Below are 18589 nucleotides of genomic sequence, written 5' to 3'. Positions count from 1 at the left end.
GCTGGAAATGAAATTGAAATTATTTTATATAAAAACAGCAATATACATTACGAGATCACTAATTTATTTCGCAGGCCATGTGCTTTTTGTAAGAAACAGCATTTCACATAGGCACTCTTTGGATATTGTTGTTTATGTACTCAAGATTGTTTCAACCTTGTTGACTAAATGCATCCTTGGTTGATCAGATCACGAGACGTCATGTCTCCATTTTATTGTCAATGTTTATAAGTATGATGGCATGGGAAGCATTACTACCTTGTGGTGGAATGTACAGGAGTTAGCAGGTGATGTTTAGCTTGGGAAACGGAAAGAATGATTGATGTGTGGGCCCAAAAAAGGGAGGAGGGGGTCTCAAGGTCCTGTAAGGACTAATGGGTGTTTATAACATATATATATATATATAAAAAAATCGAGACTTAAAGTGTACTAGTTAGAATATTCTCAGAGCAAAGACTGAGCCACTTGGACTGATCAACCCGGGAACCTTGGTTTTGTCAGGTTGTATCTTGACGTCTTATTTATTATGTTATAATGGTACTATTGTATTTTAACATCTTAACTACTTATCTTGTAACTACTTAATAAATCCTTTATGCTTTGGAACAAGACATACTCCTCATATTTTTGATTAAAGACCGAATCATAAATAAATTACTTACACTCTTTCTCCTTAGATTTGTTTTATTACTTAAAATATCTATACTAAAATACAGCATCCACAATTACATAAAATATTGTTCTGCAACATTACTAAAACATATTTGATACTCATTACACGATGCATACAATGTGATTGTCAACAGCAACTACCCAAACGTTGTTTTAGAGCAAGTAACTGCATCGTATAACTCTTTCTTCACAGTGTGCAATATAAGTCTGTATAATTAACAAAGAGATTATCAGCAATTTTCAGCCTAGCCTAATTATTTACACTGTAGTTATTTTTGGGTTCTGCATTTTATCTTACAATTTATTAGGAAAAATACCTTAGGTCATCAGCATTTACATAAAGAATAATCACCAGCCATAAGCATTAATGTGCCATTTAATAGCAAAAAATAACAATTGCACCAGTTATACTGGAGATTTCTTAAACGCAGCCAGAAGTTGTTATTTCGATTCCAGAAGTTTAAAGAGGTAAATGGGAACTCCTTTATAAGGATTCTAACAATTTTTCCTGAATATCAGCAAATGTTAGTAGCTCCATTCATTTAAGCTTTCTACTGATAATGGAGACTCTCGAGTGTGGGGTTGGGTTTCTACGTATCAGACACTAAGCCGACTAAAAAATGAATTCTAATGACATGAATTCAACAGTTCCAGGGGAACCAAATGAATGAGAATTAACACTTAGGATGATGGATATATGAAGGAAAAAGAATCACAAACTCTAGTATTATTGGTTGAACACAATGATTTTTCATCCATTACTGTATTACATGTGTGAACTTTAAGAAACATTTTTCTAACCTCTAAACAAGGGAACAAAGAAAGCTTATTTTGCTGAGCTATGATATGGCACCACCTCCATTATAACACCTACCTTCACACAGTGTTCAATCTATTTTCACAAGGGACAATATCAATGTTATGTTTAACTATAAGCACCCAGTAAGGACACCAACAGAGAACATGCATGGACATAATAAACGAATGTCTCAATAAGTTAAAATATTGCCACTAGGGTTTTAATAACATGGAACAATGGGTGAGTGACATTTTTAAAAAGACAAATCTACCTGAACTGTGAAAAATATGCAGCAGTACAATGATAGATTTTGGATTGTATCTGGAGAGCACACTTTGAACTGTATAACACAGGGTGAAGTACTGGTGGTTACAGGTCTGCTCCAAGTGGTAGCAGTGGTGTCTCACAGAGCAGCCAGTTGTACAACATTAAAGCATACTGATTTTAAGTGCAATTCTTCCTGTAGTAAATTGGTACGAGTATGCTAAATGCACCCAGTGATAAAACTGAATAACCACATAATGAGTTCCTCCAACGGGTCAGCAAGCCATACAGGCCAGGAAGGTACCATGTTCCATCCCTGGTCTTATGCTGAGTTAGGTGATTTCAGTTGGTGAAGTAGTAGGGACATTGCAATTGGTCTCAGTACCTGTGGGTTAATGGGGGAAAAAAATCAGCCAAGGATCCCCCCCTGATTGTTATCCAGAGACCCTGTTAGAAATGCAAATATAGGACTTTCAGGGCTAAAATTATTTGCATCTGAATTTTAATTTTCTAATAATACTAAGCCTTCTTGTACAATCAGACAGGATTTTGTTTAGTTTCAGCTCATTTATATTAAGATTTAATTGGAAATTGAACCCAGCACAATTCCAATGGATTGATGTGGCAATACAGAGTAGTAAGGAAACAATATGGATAATTTAAACGCAACAAAGTAAATCAGGTTAAGTTTGTTTATCTATACATCTATTTTTTTTCTGTAAAGCAGTATTAATCTCATATATAGGACTTTAGACTTCAATCATGGTTGGGCAATCATAGTGTATTATAAATAGGTTTTATATAAAATAAATTGTATATTGTTTAATAATTGTGCTTTATGATTGAGATTCTGGAATCCGATTCAATCTAAGTTTTAAACCTGAATTACACTTTAAAGTTACTGTTGTCCCCTAGTCTCTCCTTGCATGCTGCTTGTTATCATGTGCCCTTCTCCAGCCAGTCTAGGCAGCAGACTGCTCCACAAGCCATAATTGGGAGTTCAACAATGGTAATTTTTGCCCTTCTCCCCCAAGATATAAAACATCTCAGGGGAGAAATTTGTTTTGCACCAGTTCCTGGCCTGATGTGAGTGGCAAGTCTGGTATGCTTGCAGGCCCAAGCCTTGTTCTAAATTGGGCCTCGTGCCTCTTTTCCATAATACTGGCGAGCTACGGACGCCGACGCAGCTCACCGGTCGAGGGGAGAGCCGAATGCGGATTGGCGGCGGTCCACACTCTTGCTCCTCATGCCTCCACATTAAGATAAGTGAAAAACAAAAACTAGCCTTTTCTTTGGTGGCCCCTAGCAGTCCCTTGAGCGACTGCTGGTTATGCCGTAGTACACCTGGAAAAACTGAGTGGAGCCTGCAGGGAATGCTTACCCCAGTTTTTCCTGCATTTGGCACCTAAAACAGGTGTTAGGCTTGACTGGCATATACAAGGGGCCCAATGGCCATTTTACGCAGGCTCCCTGGGCACTCAGAAGTCGTCAGCTGCCAAACTGGCAGCTAGCACACATCCAGTGGGGGGCGGGTTCTGGTGAGGAAGATCGCGGTCCAAAATTGTTCCCCAAAAGTGAATTTTACGCCCAAAAACCAGGTGCCACAAGGACCAATTTCTCCCCCATCATTTCTAATTGGCACCCCAATCTAAAGCTCCTGTTAAGAATAGATAAAACTTGAGGCAAAATTGCATGCATCTTTTAACCCTCCCTGTAAACAGAAAATCTTTACAGTTACAGTAACACATTGTGACCAGCACTTTGGAAGGGCAAAGTATAATCTACCATAACTTTCTGACTTACTCTAAATATATTGGTGAACATAAAGGAAACAATTCCATTAGAAAAAGTGATTTCCTTTTTAGCATTGCTATTTTCTTATGCACCAGCTTTATAATTTGCTAAATTTGTTAAAATGAAACCTAAAAAAACACACAAAACACTTTCAAACCGAAAATAACGTAAAATGTAGCAAACAAATAAACCCAGAAAATAGGGGAAAAGTAGACTGACTGCTCCAAGACAGGCTTGAAAGTGGGTCTAGACACTCAGTGGATAGATGTTAACAAGCAATGCTGTGCACTGCAGGATAACAATGGGAGATTCAATTTTGTGGCTCCATCGTGCCCCAGAGTGCTCTAATTATCCCTGGTATCTCAGATTATTCTCTTGCCAATATTCATCATTGCACTGTGTCTTACGAAGCGCACTGTTATATATAGCTCATGTTCGACCAAATTGAAGAAAATTACAGATTGTATATTGAGGATTTTTTTAAAAAACAGGAACTTGTCCAAGTTATGCCATGAAAGTAGCTTCCGCAAATTATTATTTATCATCCACTGACTATACTACTACCCGAGGGAGAGAGCAGGGATATGCAAAGCATCTGTCTAACCTGTAAAGCACTTTGGGATGTCCTGAGGTCGCAAAAGGTGCTATATAAATGCAAGTTCATTCTTTTTCTTTAACCCAAGTCTATTGGTGGTTCAGCAACAGACCATAGCAAAGATGCAAATATGACCATCACTCAATACCATCAGCCCCCATCCTGTGCTCCAAATAGTTCAGTACTGTATCACACACACACAAAAACAATTCTAACAATTTGAACAGTTAGAAGCACCGCTATTTGTTAGTGTTTTCACAACTAATTATTAAACCACATGCTCTTCCAATTGGTAATGAAAATGTACCACATTACCAGATTGACATTATCTACCTACAGCACTGCTGCTTCTGGGTTAGATCAAACTGTTCATGAAATATTTTCAATATCCCATGCACAAATATGTAATGTCTTTAGGTACTGGTGGCTTAAATGTGCATTAATGTCAATTAAGTGAGAATCCTTAGTACTTTAGCTCTTTCACTGTTCCAGAGTCTGTGATAATAGAGTGGAAGATGATGGGAAATGGAGTTTATTTACAGAGTAAGGACTCTATATAATTCACAAGAAAATCAAATCACGAGTGGCTCAATCTCGGGTGGAATAGTCTGTATATTCCAAAGTTCTCTATCGTGCAGGGTATTTAAACCACACATAACTGAACAGAGAATGCAATATAATACAAGTTTTAACATTTTCCTTCTGCCATTCCAGAACTGTCTTGGAAGCAAAGGTACTTGCTTATTTCAAATTGAAATCTTTGCCTTTTTTTTTGAAGAATGAATCATTTTAAATAAAGTAAACTTAAAAAAAAACCTGAAGATTTTCTAGCTTTTTTGGAAGGAGGTAGTGGTGGACAGATGATGAGTTTTGGACAGGCCAAAGTGACCAGATTGGACTCAAGAATGTAATTCTGATCTGAATGTTATATAGTGAGTTAAACAATACTTTCTTTTCTTTAGTGTTTTGCATCCCCTCCCCTCCCCGCTCCCTTTAGTACAAAGGACATTCAATATTAGGCAGCATTTGCATCATTAAAAATCTCAACAACACAATTTTGTCATGAAGTACTGGAAAGGATTACAGTTTAAAAACACAAAAGTTCAGGATGGCAGTCTGACAAGCCATTTTAGGACTACATAACATTGTGGTGTTGACATGGCAAGAAAGCAAACTGATAACAAAGCATACACCAAATTTAGATATAGCTTATGCAGTGATGTGTTCACCAAAACATTTTTCCCCATATGTTTACTTTATCTTTGTACAACGCAGAACATAATGGGAATACATTCAGAAATGTATTAATTTATATACAAACAGCAAAACAAATTTAATTGATGGAATATTCCTGTAGAGATTTTCTAATGGCTGCTGAGGACAGAGCACAAACCAAATTATATTTCCTTACAGTGCAACTTTAGGCTTATTTGCCACCTCTTTGCCAATGTTGTCTTCCTCACACAATGGACATTACAGCTAATGAAAACAAACATACTGTCATACTTACACAGCACTTAAATATTGATTATTTAAACACGATTGCAACAAGATCGGAAAGGTGTCTTTTGCTTTATTTCTTTAAATTCTACTTCTTAAAGTGGTCGTTCTTTTATTAAAAATACCAGGGAAATATCATAAATTTAATTAACACTGTGCAAACATGATAGATCTGGTATGATTTTTAAAAAAGTGGCTTGTTTTCCTTAGGTATATCATTTTGTATTAATTAATGTGCTTCATATATAAAAATTAGAGTTCTGGCTTCCTACACAGTTTTTTTATCCTGATTGTCTGTGCATTCAATATAATTAGTCTGTGAGTTCAGCTAAGTAGTGACTAGTGGGCATTTGGATATACTATCTATTACTTTACAAAGGCATTCAGCATGACTACAAGGAAATGACATAAAATGTATGCAATATACTAACCAAGCCCTGTTAGAAGGCCAAACCTATTTCAAATTTTAGGAGAAATTCTTTCTCAAAAACAATGCTTAATTACCCAACCCTCTAGTTGAATGTAATATTTTTACCCCCAAGATCTTGCCCCTTATTTCTCCCTCCCACCTTACTGTGTGTCTAGTGCTGTTTATCACTATATAGTGTGTTTCAGGTAGAAGCAGGACTTTAGGCAGCAAAAAATTTCAAGCGAACACAAACAGCTTTGGTTTAATCATGCCAGGGCCAACCTTTTGCTTCAAAAGTCTGGCTTTGGTCTTTTAAGACAATTGTGCATGGAACTTCAATTTTCTGTCGACATAATCCTGCCAGTTAAAAAAAGATGCATTGAAAATTGCAAGGTTTCTAGTTAGTATGTGCACTCCATCAGGTAAACATTATTGGTAGAACACAGGGAAAACTGTTCAGGAAAGAGCCTACATCTACAAGGCTTGCAGTCCTGAAGTCTTCATCAGCAATGTTGACCATGACCTGGAGTATATGCAAGGAGTATGCATTGCTGCTAACTGTGAATACAACCACATGGCACTATAAGGATCTCAGTATCAAGGCATATATATTTAAATTTTAAATGCTAATATTTATTCCCACGGTTTGAAGAGATAAAGCTGCAGAAGTTATTAGCTCCATTCGCAGGAGGCATCAAAGCACTACCTGCAAATGGATTAGCACCATGTCAATATGAGCTCTATCAAGCTGTGGGAAATCATTTATGGAAATGAGCAAAAGAAGAAAGCTTAATAAAAGGATTATTTTTGAGTATCTATTTTGCCCTGGAGTTGGTGTGCTGTAAGAAGTGGATCCTTCACCAAGCATGTTCATAATAAAGAGTTCAAGACTGACAACTTAAATGTGTCTGTGTTAGGGCTACCAATTATATTATAAAACTTGTCAGGGATAGGAAAGTTGCTCCCCTCCCCCCACCTCTAGGTTTGATATCAGTGGAAGATCCAAGGCCAGGCCAATTCACAAATTCCAATTCATTTGCTCAGGGTAAGGGACGTCAGTGTTGGGGAAGAATACTTTTCCACTGCTGGTGCTCAGTATCAACATCAAACACTTTCAGGTCAGGCGCAGCATAGCCAAAGCCAGGATAGAGCTCTATATACCTATTCCTCACAATGTGTCTTAACTCCAATCTTAGAAGAGAAACCCTTACGGCAAAAATGTGAACATTTCCATTTTAAACCCCCTGGCTATCCCTCCAGTCTGTCTGATTGGGATTGTTAGTTCGTGGCACAATGTGTACATTTTGTGCTGCTGGGATTGGCATCTTGGTTGAAAATGCTGGAAGATAATGTAGTAACCTATTGTGTTGTTCAGTCCTCTACTTTATTCTTCCTAAAGTGTACTGAAATGTTGTTGAGTGTTTATTTATTTACTTTTGTACACTTAAACTGCATCTATTTTGCACATACTTCATAGTCCTGGGTCGAATACTTACATGAATAGTGAATGAATAATGGTAAGAATACAAATCAGATATTGGTGGGGAGGGAGGGGGTGGAAAAGAGGAGTTCCAGCCGCCATTTTGTTTATACTTGCAAATTGGTTCCAGTTATAGAGCAAGACTTCACTTTTCACCTCAGGAGTATCTCTGAAAATGCCCTAAAAATAAAATTGGTTCGGCCTTTTGCAATGGTAACCAATCTGCAGCGATAGCTGCAGTGTCATTAGTCATATCAAATTCACTAAAGATCCATGCAAGAGAAAATTCAGATGACACTAGGAGTTTGGAGTTCCTTACCACAAAACAATATTCTACCATATTGTCTCATTTGAAAACGAACATTAACAACATTAGTCCACAAGATAAGCAAAAATGTATACAAAAAGCTACGTTCACAAAATCACTAGTACCCGCATTAATGGAATGTTTCCCACCATATCTGGAAAAAGGTACTCTGTGAAGTGCAATAAAACATTGCTCAGTAGTGCTAATGCAGTTCACAGATATTAGGGTAGTGCAGCTGTTTAAAGTTAGATTTCTAATCTTCAAAGACTTCCAGGAATAATGGTGGAAAAAGTTCTGTTGGACATTCCACCTTCATATGAAGAAAGCGGCTTGCATGGCAGGCTCCAATCATTCGCAGGTCTGTCACCTTCATCAGTAGTTTTGGCCAAAAGTGAGCAACATTGTGTTTGCGATAATTAATGTAGTGTTCAAATGCAAGAAGGAAGGATTCCTGGATTTTTTCTATCTTGTCTATGCTGGTAAGGCCAGGTCGATCTACACAAGAACAATGAAGAGTCACCATTACTTAAACCAGCATACAAATTGTCAAATTAGTACAACCTGATCCAAGGTCAAAAATCAGGTGATAGTCATAATACAAAAAATAATTTTATAAATTTTGTTAGAACAGCAAATTTGATGTTAATGGGAGAGCTGTGTTCAAATCAGTAACAAATATGAGCACCCAAAATCCAACACAACTCAGTATGTCAAAGAAGCAGGAATTTCTGGGCTATCAGCAGTATACAGTACTACTGCAGTGTTACCTATGTATCAGAAGCTGTCTGCGTATTTTCAGAGTAAGCACATGACCAATTATATATCTTTAATTGGAAGATTATTGGCAGTATAAATCAAACTATTACTTGAAGATATTAGTCTACCATTACCACCAATTAAAGCACACCAGGACCTGTGCCATTGTGTGAGTTTGTTTTAACCTTAAGCCAAATTGAAACTTAGCCAATCATAATAGTAACCCCCTCACCCCACAAAGCTACACATCTGCTGAGATAGATGGCCAATTGGTTGTGGTGTGCTCAGTGGTGTTGGACTAGGAGTGGCTCAATTTTTTTAGATTTACGGTTTTTGTTTTAGTTTGTTTTTCCATGTGGGAATATTTTTACTGTGCAATAACAAATTAATTTTTGACCTCACTACACATTGTGGAGAATGGAAGTCTTCTCTAAATGGCCATTTAGGGATCACAGGATTCTTCGTAAGGACGTATCTTTGTGGTTTTTTTTGCACGTTTGTCCTGAAAAAGGCAGCCTAGTCTGAGAATTTCTGATGGTTTGTTGCTTGGAGTCAACACCATAGGCTCCTGGGAAATCTGGAAACCCACTCCCCCCCCACAAAATCCCTGAGAGTTTGGATAAACAAACAAAATGTTTAATATAGTCTAACCTCCGTCTGTTCTAAACAAATCCACGAGAGAAGCTGAAGATTTTGTCCGAAACTTTAGTTGACAAGAGGTCTAGCACAAACAAAAAATATTTAGCTAAGGAAAATGGAGCAGGTTGGAGGGTGTGATATGATACAGAAGTAGGAGACCACTATCTGCAATGCCATGACAACAGGTGGGCTTTGTGTGTAGTTTCCTCAGAGCCCAATCAAGCTGGGCCATACACCTATGGTGTGTGAATGATGCAGAATAAAGAATATAAGGCCTAGGGCATTTTCTTGGGGTCCTATGTTTTTCATGGGCAATATTTATTGAAAAGAATCCACAAAATGAGGGGAATCCATGAAATTCATCAAATTTTATATAGTAATTCTAAGAGAAACTGACCATGATCAACAAATGCACCCCATGAACAATACATAACCGTTACTAGTTATTGTGACATAGGAAGTGAATTTATGCATCTTGTGACAGATTTTGTAGTAATGCAAATACTTTTTTTTGTATTAGGCAGCACATTACCACTTTATAAACCGTACTACAAAACAGAAAAACATCAGTAGCAGGAAGTATAACATTTCTAACAAATAAACGCTGACTGACATACTCTGAACAGTCAATTACTGCTGTAATGGAAGATTTGGAATGCCTGAATGTACTTCCTTAACACTCTGCAATTTGTCTCCGATAGCATTCTAATTATACAATTAGCCCAGGAGCTCCTACCGAGGTGTTCAGATTATGAACATAAGTCTTGTAAATCAACATGTTATTTTCCCCCTTTATTTTAAGTTGTCTTCTCCCTTTTTTTCTGGGTCTCCATCTCATTCTCCGTCCAGTAGAGAATGCAAACCATCTGCTTCCAAGTTTTTGCCATTGTGCAGGTGGTTGCTTGGGCCACAGCCAGGGTCAAATATTTACTGAGGCAACATGAACACCTTGCTCCTGGCAAATATGGCCACCGCACCATTGCTGGGTATTTTATCATCACATTGCAACCATCACAGTTGCTTTTATCTTTATTCTGCGCTTTCACAAGGTTTTACATTGAACCATTTTTCTGTCCACTGAGGAGTCTTAGGCTGACTGGGTTTGAGATCCCTGTATGTACCTAGGATCAGATTTACTTTGGAATCCAACGTCCTTGCAAGTTAGCTCCCCCTCCTAATATCTCCTTCTTTGGCTCTGTCATTTTTTCCTTATGCTTCTGTGAAGAGCCTTGGTATGTTTTACTACTGTTAGAGGGGCTGTATAAATGCAAATTGTTGTCCTGGTGGCATGATGCTAAATTACTTAAGCCAAAATTTTCCGACTCCCTACAGCTGATTTTGCAGCGGATTTGGAGGAGGGGCTGTAAAATTGCTTAGCGACACACTTTGCTGCGCCAACCATATGTGGGCAAATGTATTTAAATGAAGGGCAAACATGGGGCCAGGGCCTGTACAAGTAAGTGTCTGCAGAGTGCTGCCTTGCACAGACTGAAGAGGGGCGAGTAAAATTGTAACATAAAGAAACATCTTTTTTCGCAGGCAGCATGGAGGCAATTTGCTTTCTCCCACTACGGCAGGCCTCTGAGGCATGCTGCTTGAAATTTCCACCCTAAGTTCAGTGCGACTCAATGGCAGAGGCCTGGGAGCAGACATCAAGTGGGTGAATGACCCCGAGGCTGGATATTTGGCCAGGGTCAAGGTCCTGTCTCTGGGGAGAATGGAAGTCTTGTCCTGTCGAAGATGCACCCCAATCAGTGGAGACCGGAAAATCCTGACCCGTAACTCTAACACATATTTGAATTCTCTTCTCTCTATCTCTGGCGATGGGTTTGCAAAAAACATCCATCATTAACCTAGTGAATCCCAAGAGTACTTGGAGTAAGTTTCTTCCCAACATACTTCCTGTAAAGATTTCATCTGAAATTGGCAGGATGTGACTAGTGGTGTCCCCCAGCGATCTATACTGGGACCGCAGCATTTCATTATATTTATAAATGACTTGGATGAAGGAATAGAGAGCCGGATATCTAAGTTTGCTGTCGACACTAAGTTAGGTGGCACAGTAAATAGTGTAGATGGGAACAGAAAATTGTAAAGGGACATTGATAGATTAAGTGAGTGGGCAAAACTGTGGCAGATGGAGTTCAATGTGGGAAAGTGTGACGTCATCCACTTTGGACCTAAGAAGGATAGATCAGAGTATTTTCTAAATGGCAAGAAACTAGGAACTGTGGATGAGCAGAGAAATTTCGGGATCCAAGTAGAGAAATCACCAAAGGTTAATGGACAGGTACAAAAAATAATTTAAAAGGTTAATGGGATGTTAGCTTTTATCTCAAGGGGGCTGGAATACAAAGGGGGTGGAAGTTATGTTTCAGCTGTACAGAGCTCTGGTTAGACTCTATCTGATGTACTATATTCAGTTCTGGGCACCGCACCTCAGGAAAGGTATATTGGCCTTGGAGGGGATGCAGCGCAGATTCACCAGAATGATACTGGATCTAAAAGAGTTAAGTTATGAGGACAGGTTGCATTGTATTCCCTTAAATACAGAAGATTAAGGGGTGATCTAATTGAGTTGTTTAAAATGATTAAAGGATTTGATAGGGTAGAGAGAAACTATTTCCTCTGGTGAGAGAGACCAGAACATGAGGGCATAAACTTAAAATTAGAGCTTGGCTGTTCAGGGATGATATCAGGAAGCATTTCTTCACACAAAGTGTAGTGGAAATCTGGAACTCTCTCCCCCAAAAAGCCGTTGAGGATGGGGGTCAATTGAAAATTTCAAAACTGAGATTGATAGGTTTTTGTTAGGCAAGGGTATTAAGGGTTATGGGACCAAGGTGGGTAGATGGAGTTGATGGCAGAACAGGCTTGAGGGGCTGAATGGCCTACTCCTGTTCCTATGTTCCTTCCTATGTTCGTATACTTTTCTGCCAGTTTCTGTTTCTGTTGCATTTGCTCTGGAGACTCTACCTTCTGTACCACAGCTTCTGAAATGCCCTTCTTTTTCCTCAACTGTGATTTCCCTTCCACAGTGCTTACCAGGGTCCATTCCATTTCTCATACTTCTGCTCTCCCCCCTCCCCCTCCCATTTCTCTCAATCACCATGGGGTTCCCTCCCACCCACCAGTCCCCTCATTTATCGGATCATCTTTCACCATTTTCTGCTACCTACAATGATCCCATCACCGAACATGTCTCCCCCCCACCCTCCGCCGCTTTCTCGAGGGACCACCTTCTCTGCGACATACTTGTTCATTCTTCCATTAGTGTACATTCCAGCTGCCCTTCCCCCATCACTTTCCTATACAACCATAAGAGTTGCCACTTCTGTCCACTCACCTCCTCCCACACCATTATCTAGGGCTCCAAACACTTCTTATGTGACAGACAGCAAATTACATGTACTTCCTCTAATCTAGTAAACTGCGTTTGTTGCTAATGGTGCGGTCTCCTCTACATCGTGGAGACCAAATGCCGATTAGGAGACTGCTTTGCCAAACACCTCTGTTCTGTCTGCAAGTGTGACCTTGACCTCTCTGTGGCTCATCACTTTAACTCCCTTCCCATTCCCACTCTGACATCTCTGTTTTTGGCTTCTTCCACTGTTACAGCCAAGCTCGTCACAAATTTCAGAAACAGTGGGCCCGATTTTAGCACCCGCTCTCGGGTGCGTTCTCGGCAGGGGGGCCTCGAAAATTGCGAAATGGAGGAGCGGGACCGGATCGCGCCTCGATCCCGCCCACTTCCGGGTTCCCCGCTGACGCGCATGCATGCGCGCGCAGCCCCCGCTGGTGGGAATCCTGCAGGCAATTAAAGCCAGCGGGATGCCACTTGACGCTATTTACTTTGCTATTTCAGGTCATTAACTGACCTGATTTTTGAGCAACATGGGACTGTTTCCCGTACTGGGGGAAACACTCCCAGTTGAAATGGACCTGTTGCAGCTATCAGCCTGTGGCAGCTGCAAAGGTCCATTTGACAGGTTGGGGGGGGGGGGGGGGGGAGACCCTCACTCATTGCAGGAGGCCACTCTGTCACTTGGGACAAAGTTTGGCCTCCACCACCCTCCTCCTGACAGTCAAAGTCACCAACCTGCACACTTATCCCGGGGTCCGGAGACATGTACCTACCTTGCGGACCCCCTCAAATGTACATCTTGCGGATGGGGGCCGCCGTAGCTGCAGTCATGACCTCCTCGGAGGGCGAACGGCATCACCATCCACGCCGTCCACCTCTGACACGTGGAGCTCCACAACAGAGTGCTGTGACACATCCACCTGTACAGCAGGAGGGAGGGCTACCGCAGAGAGAGATGCGTCGCAGAGGGCACTACCCTCACCACAGGGTCTACAGACCGAGGCACAGCCTCCTGGACCTCTCTGAGCAGCAGTGCACACGGAGGCTCAGAGTCACTCGACATGTAGCTGTGGACATCTGCAGCCTCTTTCATGCCGAGCTGCTCCTGGCTGGCCCGTGCACCATCTTCCTACCTGTCGCTGTCAAAGTCACCACTGCCCTCCCAAACTTCTACTCCGCATCCTTCTAGGGTGCCACCGGGGACATCGCCGATGTCTCTCAGTCGTCTGCGCAGAAGAGCCCTGCAAATACACCTACACCCACTCTGCAGTGACACAATGGGTGGCATCAGTGGTGGGTCCTCATAGTGATACCCAGGAGTGGGCTTTATTGCACAAACCGGACAGGATTCGCGAAGACATGGCAGTAGTGGTGCCAATAGAATGTGTGTTGTGAGTTGTTCTGAAATTCAATAGAAGTAACAACCATGACAAACCCTCAAACACCCTTGTGCATCCCCTTCATGCTCACGACACGTTTGCCTTACGCTGCCTACTGCACATATGTGATGCATGCCCTGTGGCTGCAGCACAGGTGGTGGCAGGTTGAGTGAGGCTGGCCGTAACAGAGATGCACGAGAGGGTGAGTATGGGATAGAGCCATGAGATTGTATGAGGATTGGGTTGCGTGATAGTGGCGGGGTGAGTACTGGCGAGGTGAGTAGGTGCAGGTAAGATGAGGATGGGGTTTGAGTGGGTATGAGGGGTGATGTGACAGAGTAGTGTTGGCAGTGCCGAAGGAGATGTGGGGTGGGGGCAGTAATGTAGCAGACGGAGTGTAGGGGAAAGACTACGTGTACTCACTGTGGCTGACCTACTGAGGTCATTGGAGCGCCTCCTGCACTGTGTGCAGGTGGGCGATATGTTGGTGGCGTGGGTGACCCCCTCTGCTACCTCGAGCCAGGCCTTCCTGGTGGCAGAGGCGGGCCGCTTCCTCCCGCCCGCCGGGTGGAAGATCTCTGTCCTCCCCCTCCTCCTCACCCCATCTAATGATACCTGGGGTGAGGGATCATTAAACTGGGAGCAGCCATCCCCCTGGGCTGCTCCATGCAGTCATCTTTGCTATTTCTTGCAGCATCTGTCAGTGGAGGACTGCCCCTTTAAATAGAGCGCCTCCAGCTGACAGATCTTACTGCGCATGCGCAGCCCGCCCGACGCGCAGATCAGCAGCGGGGAACCCGGAGGACCAGGTAAGTGGATCCAATTAGTGGTTTGCCTGCTACGATCGCGCGGGAAACCCACTAATTTCACCAGGCACGTTTTCAACGCGCCCGATGGACCACCCGCCGAGAACCCGCACCCCTGGTAAAATCGGGCCCAGTATCTTGTCTCTCACCTGCGCAAACTGCAGCCTCTGACTTTAGTAACTTGTAATGCTAGGAGTGGGTCTGTGGTGTCCGGGGGGAGGGGGACACGAGTTGACATTTGAGGTGGAGTCCCTTTGCCAGAACATTGTGATAGTAAGGGGAAGGATCTTCGCCTTTGGTGTTGGTCTGTTTTTTCCTCTGTTTGGAGCTGATGGGCCCACTGTTTTGCCAGCCTTTTGAATTTTCATTCTCGATCTGAACTGCAGGCTTTCTGTGTATTCAATTTCTCCCATTTTCTTGCCTATTCCTTTTGGTCGGCTTTTCACTGTTAGCTAGTTGCATGTTTTTTTCCCTTTAATTTCTTTAGTGTTTCTCTCTACTGCCTGACCGAGATGCTCTTTTACATCACCGAACAATCTCCTGCTTTTCATTTAAGCAGGTTACAGGTCATTCAGCTGATTAATATCTTTTTTGTGCTTGGAATATCTGTTTTTATTTCTCCGCCCCCATCCATTTTTTCTGATTCTATTAAAATGTGTGACTATTTTTCAGTTTTGGAAGGACTCAGCCCAAAATGTCAACTTTTCATTTCCTCTCCACAGATGTTGACTGACCTGCTGTGTGTGTGTACACAGCTGAATTTCTCGGTCTACAGTATTAAAAAAGGTTTCTTGGAACATAATCCTCTCTAACACCAGCATCAAATTTCTTTCATTGTCGTGTCATTGTAAATTACCTGGAAAATGGTATATGTAACACAAAACCTGGGTGATTAAGAATGTCGTGCAACACTGAAGGTCAGATCATTGATAGTAGCAGCTGGGCAGCTTTACGAAATTAAACTCTGAAATGCTAGAAGGCAATCCAAGGCTAGGGTAGGTAATCTGGACACTTTTTATTTAATCTTAACCCCTGCACCAGGGGAGTGGGAGAAACTCTGTGCTGTATTTGCTCTACTATTTAGTTTGCTTTTTTGTTCAGCCAGTAATTAAGAAACTAAGCAAATCCCAAAGCCACCACAACTAAGCATTCAATGTCTGACTGAGAGTTTTTGCAGGAACACATGGATGAACGGAAGGACTGAACTACTGCAGAGAACTCAACAAGTGATCCTCACAATCAGCCCCCTCAGATAGAGACCCTCCAACTCCGAAGTCCCAGCACTGTGAATGCCTAGTGTTTGCCTCCACAGCGCTTTCCTTAGTGACAGTGTTCTTAAACCTAGTCCTATGTTTCATTTAGGTGCTACCCAAGTGGCAGAAATATGTGAGGGGGCTGCTTTGTGTTCTCTTGGGATTGAGGTGACCTTTGTCTCTCACCACCCGAGTCCTGAGGTGGAGCAGCTGCAGGGTCTGCTACTTCCGCAACTAAACGGGCATTTGACCCCTGCAGCCACTGGAGGGGGTCTATGGAAGGGTCTGGGTGTGTCCATTCCAAATATGCCTTTGCTCTGCTGGACACTGCCTCATCATGGTCAATGATTGGTGCCACAGCAGAACTAATGACATCAATGAGATCCATGCCTCATGGTTCTATTTCTATTTCTCCATCCCCAGCCCCCTCTTTCCAGGATTTATAAGGCTGCCTCCTTATACAGGAACCAGTGTGAATGCTAGGGGGACTTCTTCCTGAGCATGCTATCTTTTCTCATGGGCTGTCTTCACCTGCAACCAGAGTATAAGTGAAAGGTTAAGCATTTGTCACAATGATATATGGTGATACCCAACAGTCTGCACACAGTCCACAGTGTCTGTAATGATATCCATCAGGCATCATGCAGCTCCATTAGATGAGGTGATTCATTTGGCCTGAATGAAGCAAGGATGTGAGTGAAGGAGAATTTCCAGGAGAAGGCTGAGGGTTCTACGTGTAACCTGTGTACAATGAGTATTGATGGCAAGCAATGAAAGTAATTTAAGGCTTTGTGAGGGGGAGGTAATTGTAAGTGTCATAAGCGCTCAGTATGCTAAATTAATGGAAGGTAACAGTGGGCTCTCCTACCTTGACTGACCTGCTAAAATCATCAAATGTCTTCCTACGTTGCCTCCAAGTACATGGCATGTTGCTCACAGCATTCATGTTGGTTGTCATCTCCTATTCTTTTTGGGCCGAATGCCTGGAGTCCTACGATTCTCCATCCTGAAGAGAGTGCCCCACCTCCCACGCCTCATTTTCTCCATCAGAATTTCTATGACCCCAATCGGAGAAATGGGCTGTTTTGTGCTCCGCCAAACTGCTCGCAATGACGATTGCAGAAAGGGTGTTGCCTTGCAAACGACAATGTCTGCTTTCTTTATAAACCGCTGTAGGCCATTAAATCCTGCAGCAGCACACGATTTCCTGTCCAGCAATGACTAACCACCCAACCACAAACACTTTCCAAGCCAGAAGCCCCCCGAGATTATCCAAATAACGCTGACCTTGGAAATATTTGTGCAGTCACTGCACTACAAGTCAGGTGGGTGCTGTTCTTGCACTGCATCACTTCCTGTCAGGCTTACGCTGATCAGACAATCTAGGCTAGCACGTCCCCAATGCACGGTTTATTATTTTAACTGCTACTTCAGCCCCGAGCCGGTAAAACTAAAAAATGTAGTAATGCATTTGGAGTAAAATGTTTTATATTACACTGTAGGAAAAAGCATTATACCTGAAGACATCAAAAGCACAGCCTGGAGCAGAGCCACTTCACTGTCATCCAAGTTGAATGCAGACAAAGATATTCCCAGATCAAAGATTGCATCAGATACAACACCAAGGCCTCCATTTTTTAACTGCTCTCTTTTGACAGCTATCTCACCATTCAAAGTTAAAGTCTCACTCTCAGGGTCATAGCGAACTGCTGCCCTAAGGGACATAATTTCCATGCAACAGCCTTTCAGTAGGATTATCTGGTCTTCACATGGCAGCTAGAAAATAAAGAAGAAGGAATCAGTCTACACCTTAAAACATGAATTGTACTCAAGCACCAATATAATCACATTTGCTAATTTTCATTCTACATTTAATCAACAAGCTGGTTTTCTTGAAATTACAAAACAATTGAAAGAGAAACACTAAGCTACCAGAATTAATCACCTGCAGATTAGTCCCAAGGAAAACATATTCAGGATTTGTATCACTTATGTATGGTGTGAGGAGGGGTGTTATTTATTTTTTTCTTCCAATTTTTTCTCTTCTTCTTTTGAGGGTGCTCAGTTTGCTGCAGATTGCATCTTTAGGCTCCTTCAGCTCTCTTGACCATGCCGAATTGGCTACTCTTCATGTGTGATCCTATTCGGACATTGTGGACAGCACGGCCCAGCAAAGCCCAGCCCAGTCCATAGATTTATTCCCTGAACCATACTAGTTGAAGTTTGAATCTGTTTGTACGCAGCTGTAGCCACAAAAATGGTTCAGATCCCCTGAAGGCAGACGTGCTAGCCAATTATGACAGGAAGCAACACCCAAGTAAGAACAGAACTACTTCAAAACTTCAGTACATTTGTATTTCACCTGTTGGATACCATCTTGTTTCCAAGTGTGGGATTGTTCAGAGAAGGGCAAAAGAGGGGCACATAACTGGCTACCCAGAGTTTGCATGCCTAGTCAACATTGGACAAATCCTAGGTATGAGATTTTCAGTCTTAAGCCGTATATCTGTGGCATCCAGTTGAAGCAAAAACAGAAACACACGTTTGCCTACATAACAACAGTGACTACATT

General features: G+C 41.9%; 1 protein-coding gene across 1 annotated transcript in view; it reads right to left on the bottom strand.

Moving 5' to 3' along the window:
• Positions 1 to 675: 675 nt before the first annotated feature.
• thrb (thyroid hormone receptor beta) overlaps positions 676 to 18589 on the bottom strand; it is a 182163-nt gene continuing 164249 nt past the window's right edge. Inside the window, exons 8-9 of the mRNA XM_068002949.1 lie at positions 17535 to 17793; positions 676 to 8315 (exon numbers count right to left, since the gene is read on the bottom strand). Of these exons, the coding sequence (XP_067859050.1) occupies positions 8074 to 8315; positions 17535 to 17793 (501 nt within the window). The 3' untranslated portion in view covers positions 676 to 8073. The remainder of the gene's footprint in view (positions 8316 to 17534; positions 17794 to 18589) is intronic.

Source organism: Heptranchias perlo, chromosome 2, assembly GCF_035084215.1.
Source record: "Heptranchias perlo isolate sHepPer1 chromosome 2, sHepPer1.hap1, whole genome shotgun sequence".
NCBI classification, from domain to species: domain Eukaryota; kingdom Metazoa; phylum Chordata; class Chondrichthyes; order Hexanchiformes; family Hexanchidae; genus Heptranchias; species Heptranchias perlo.
The sequence above is the reverse complement of the archived record's forward strand: the minus strand, read 5'-3'. Positions and strand labels throughout refer to the sequence as shown.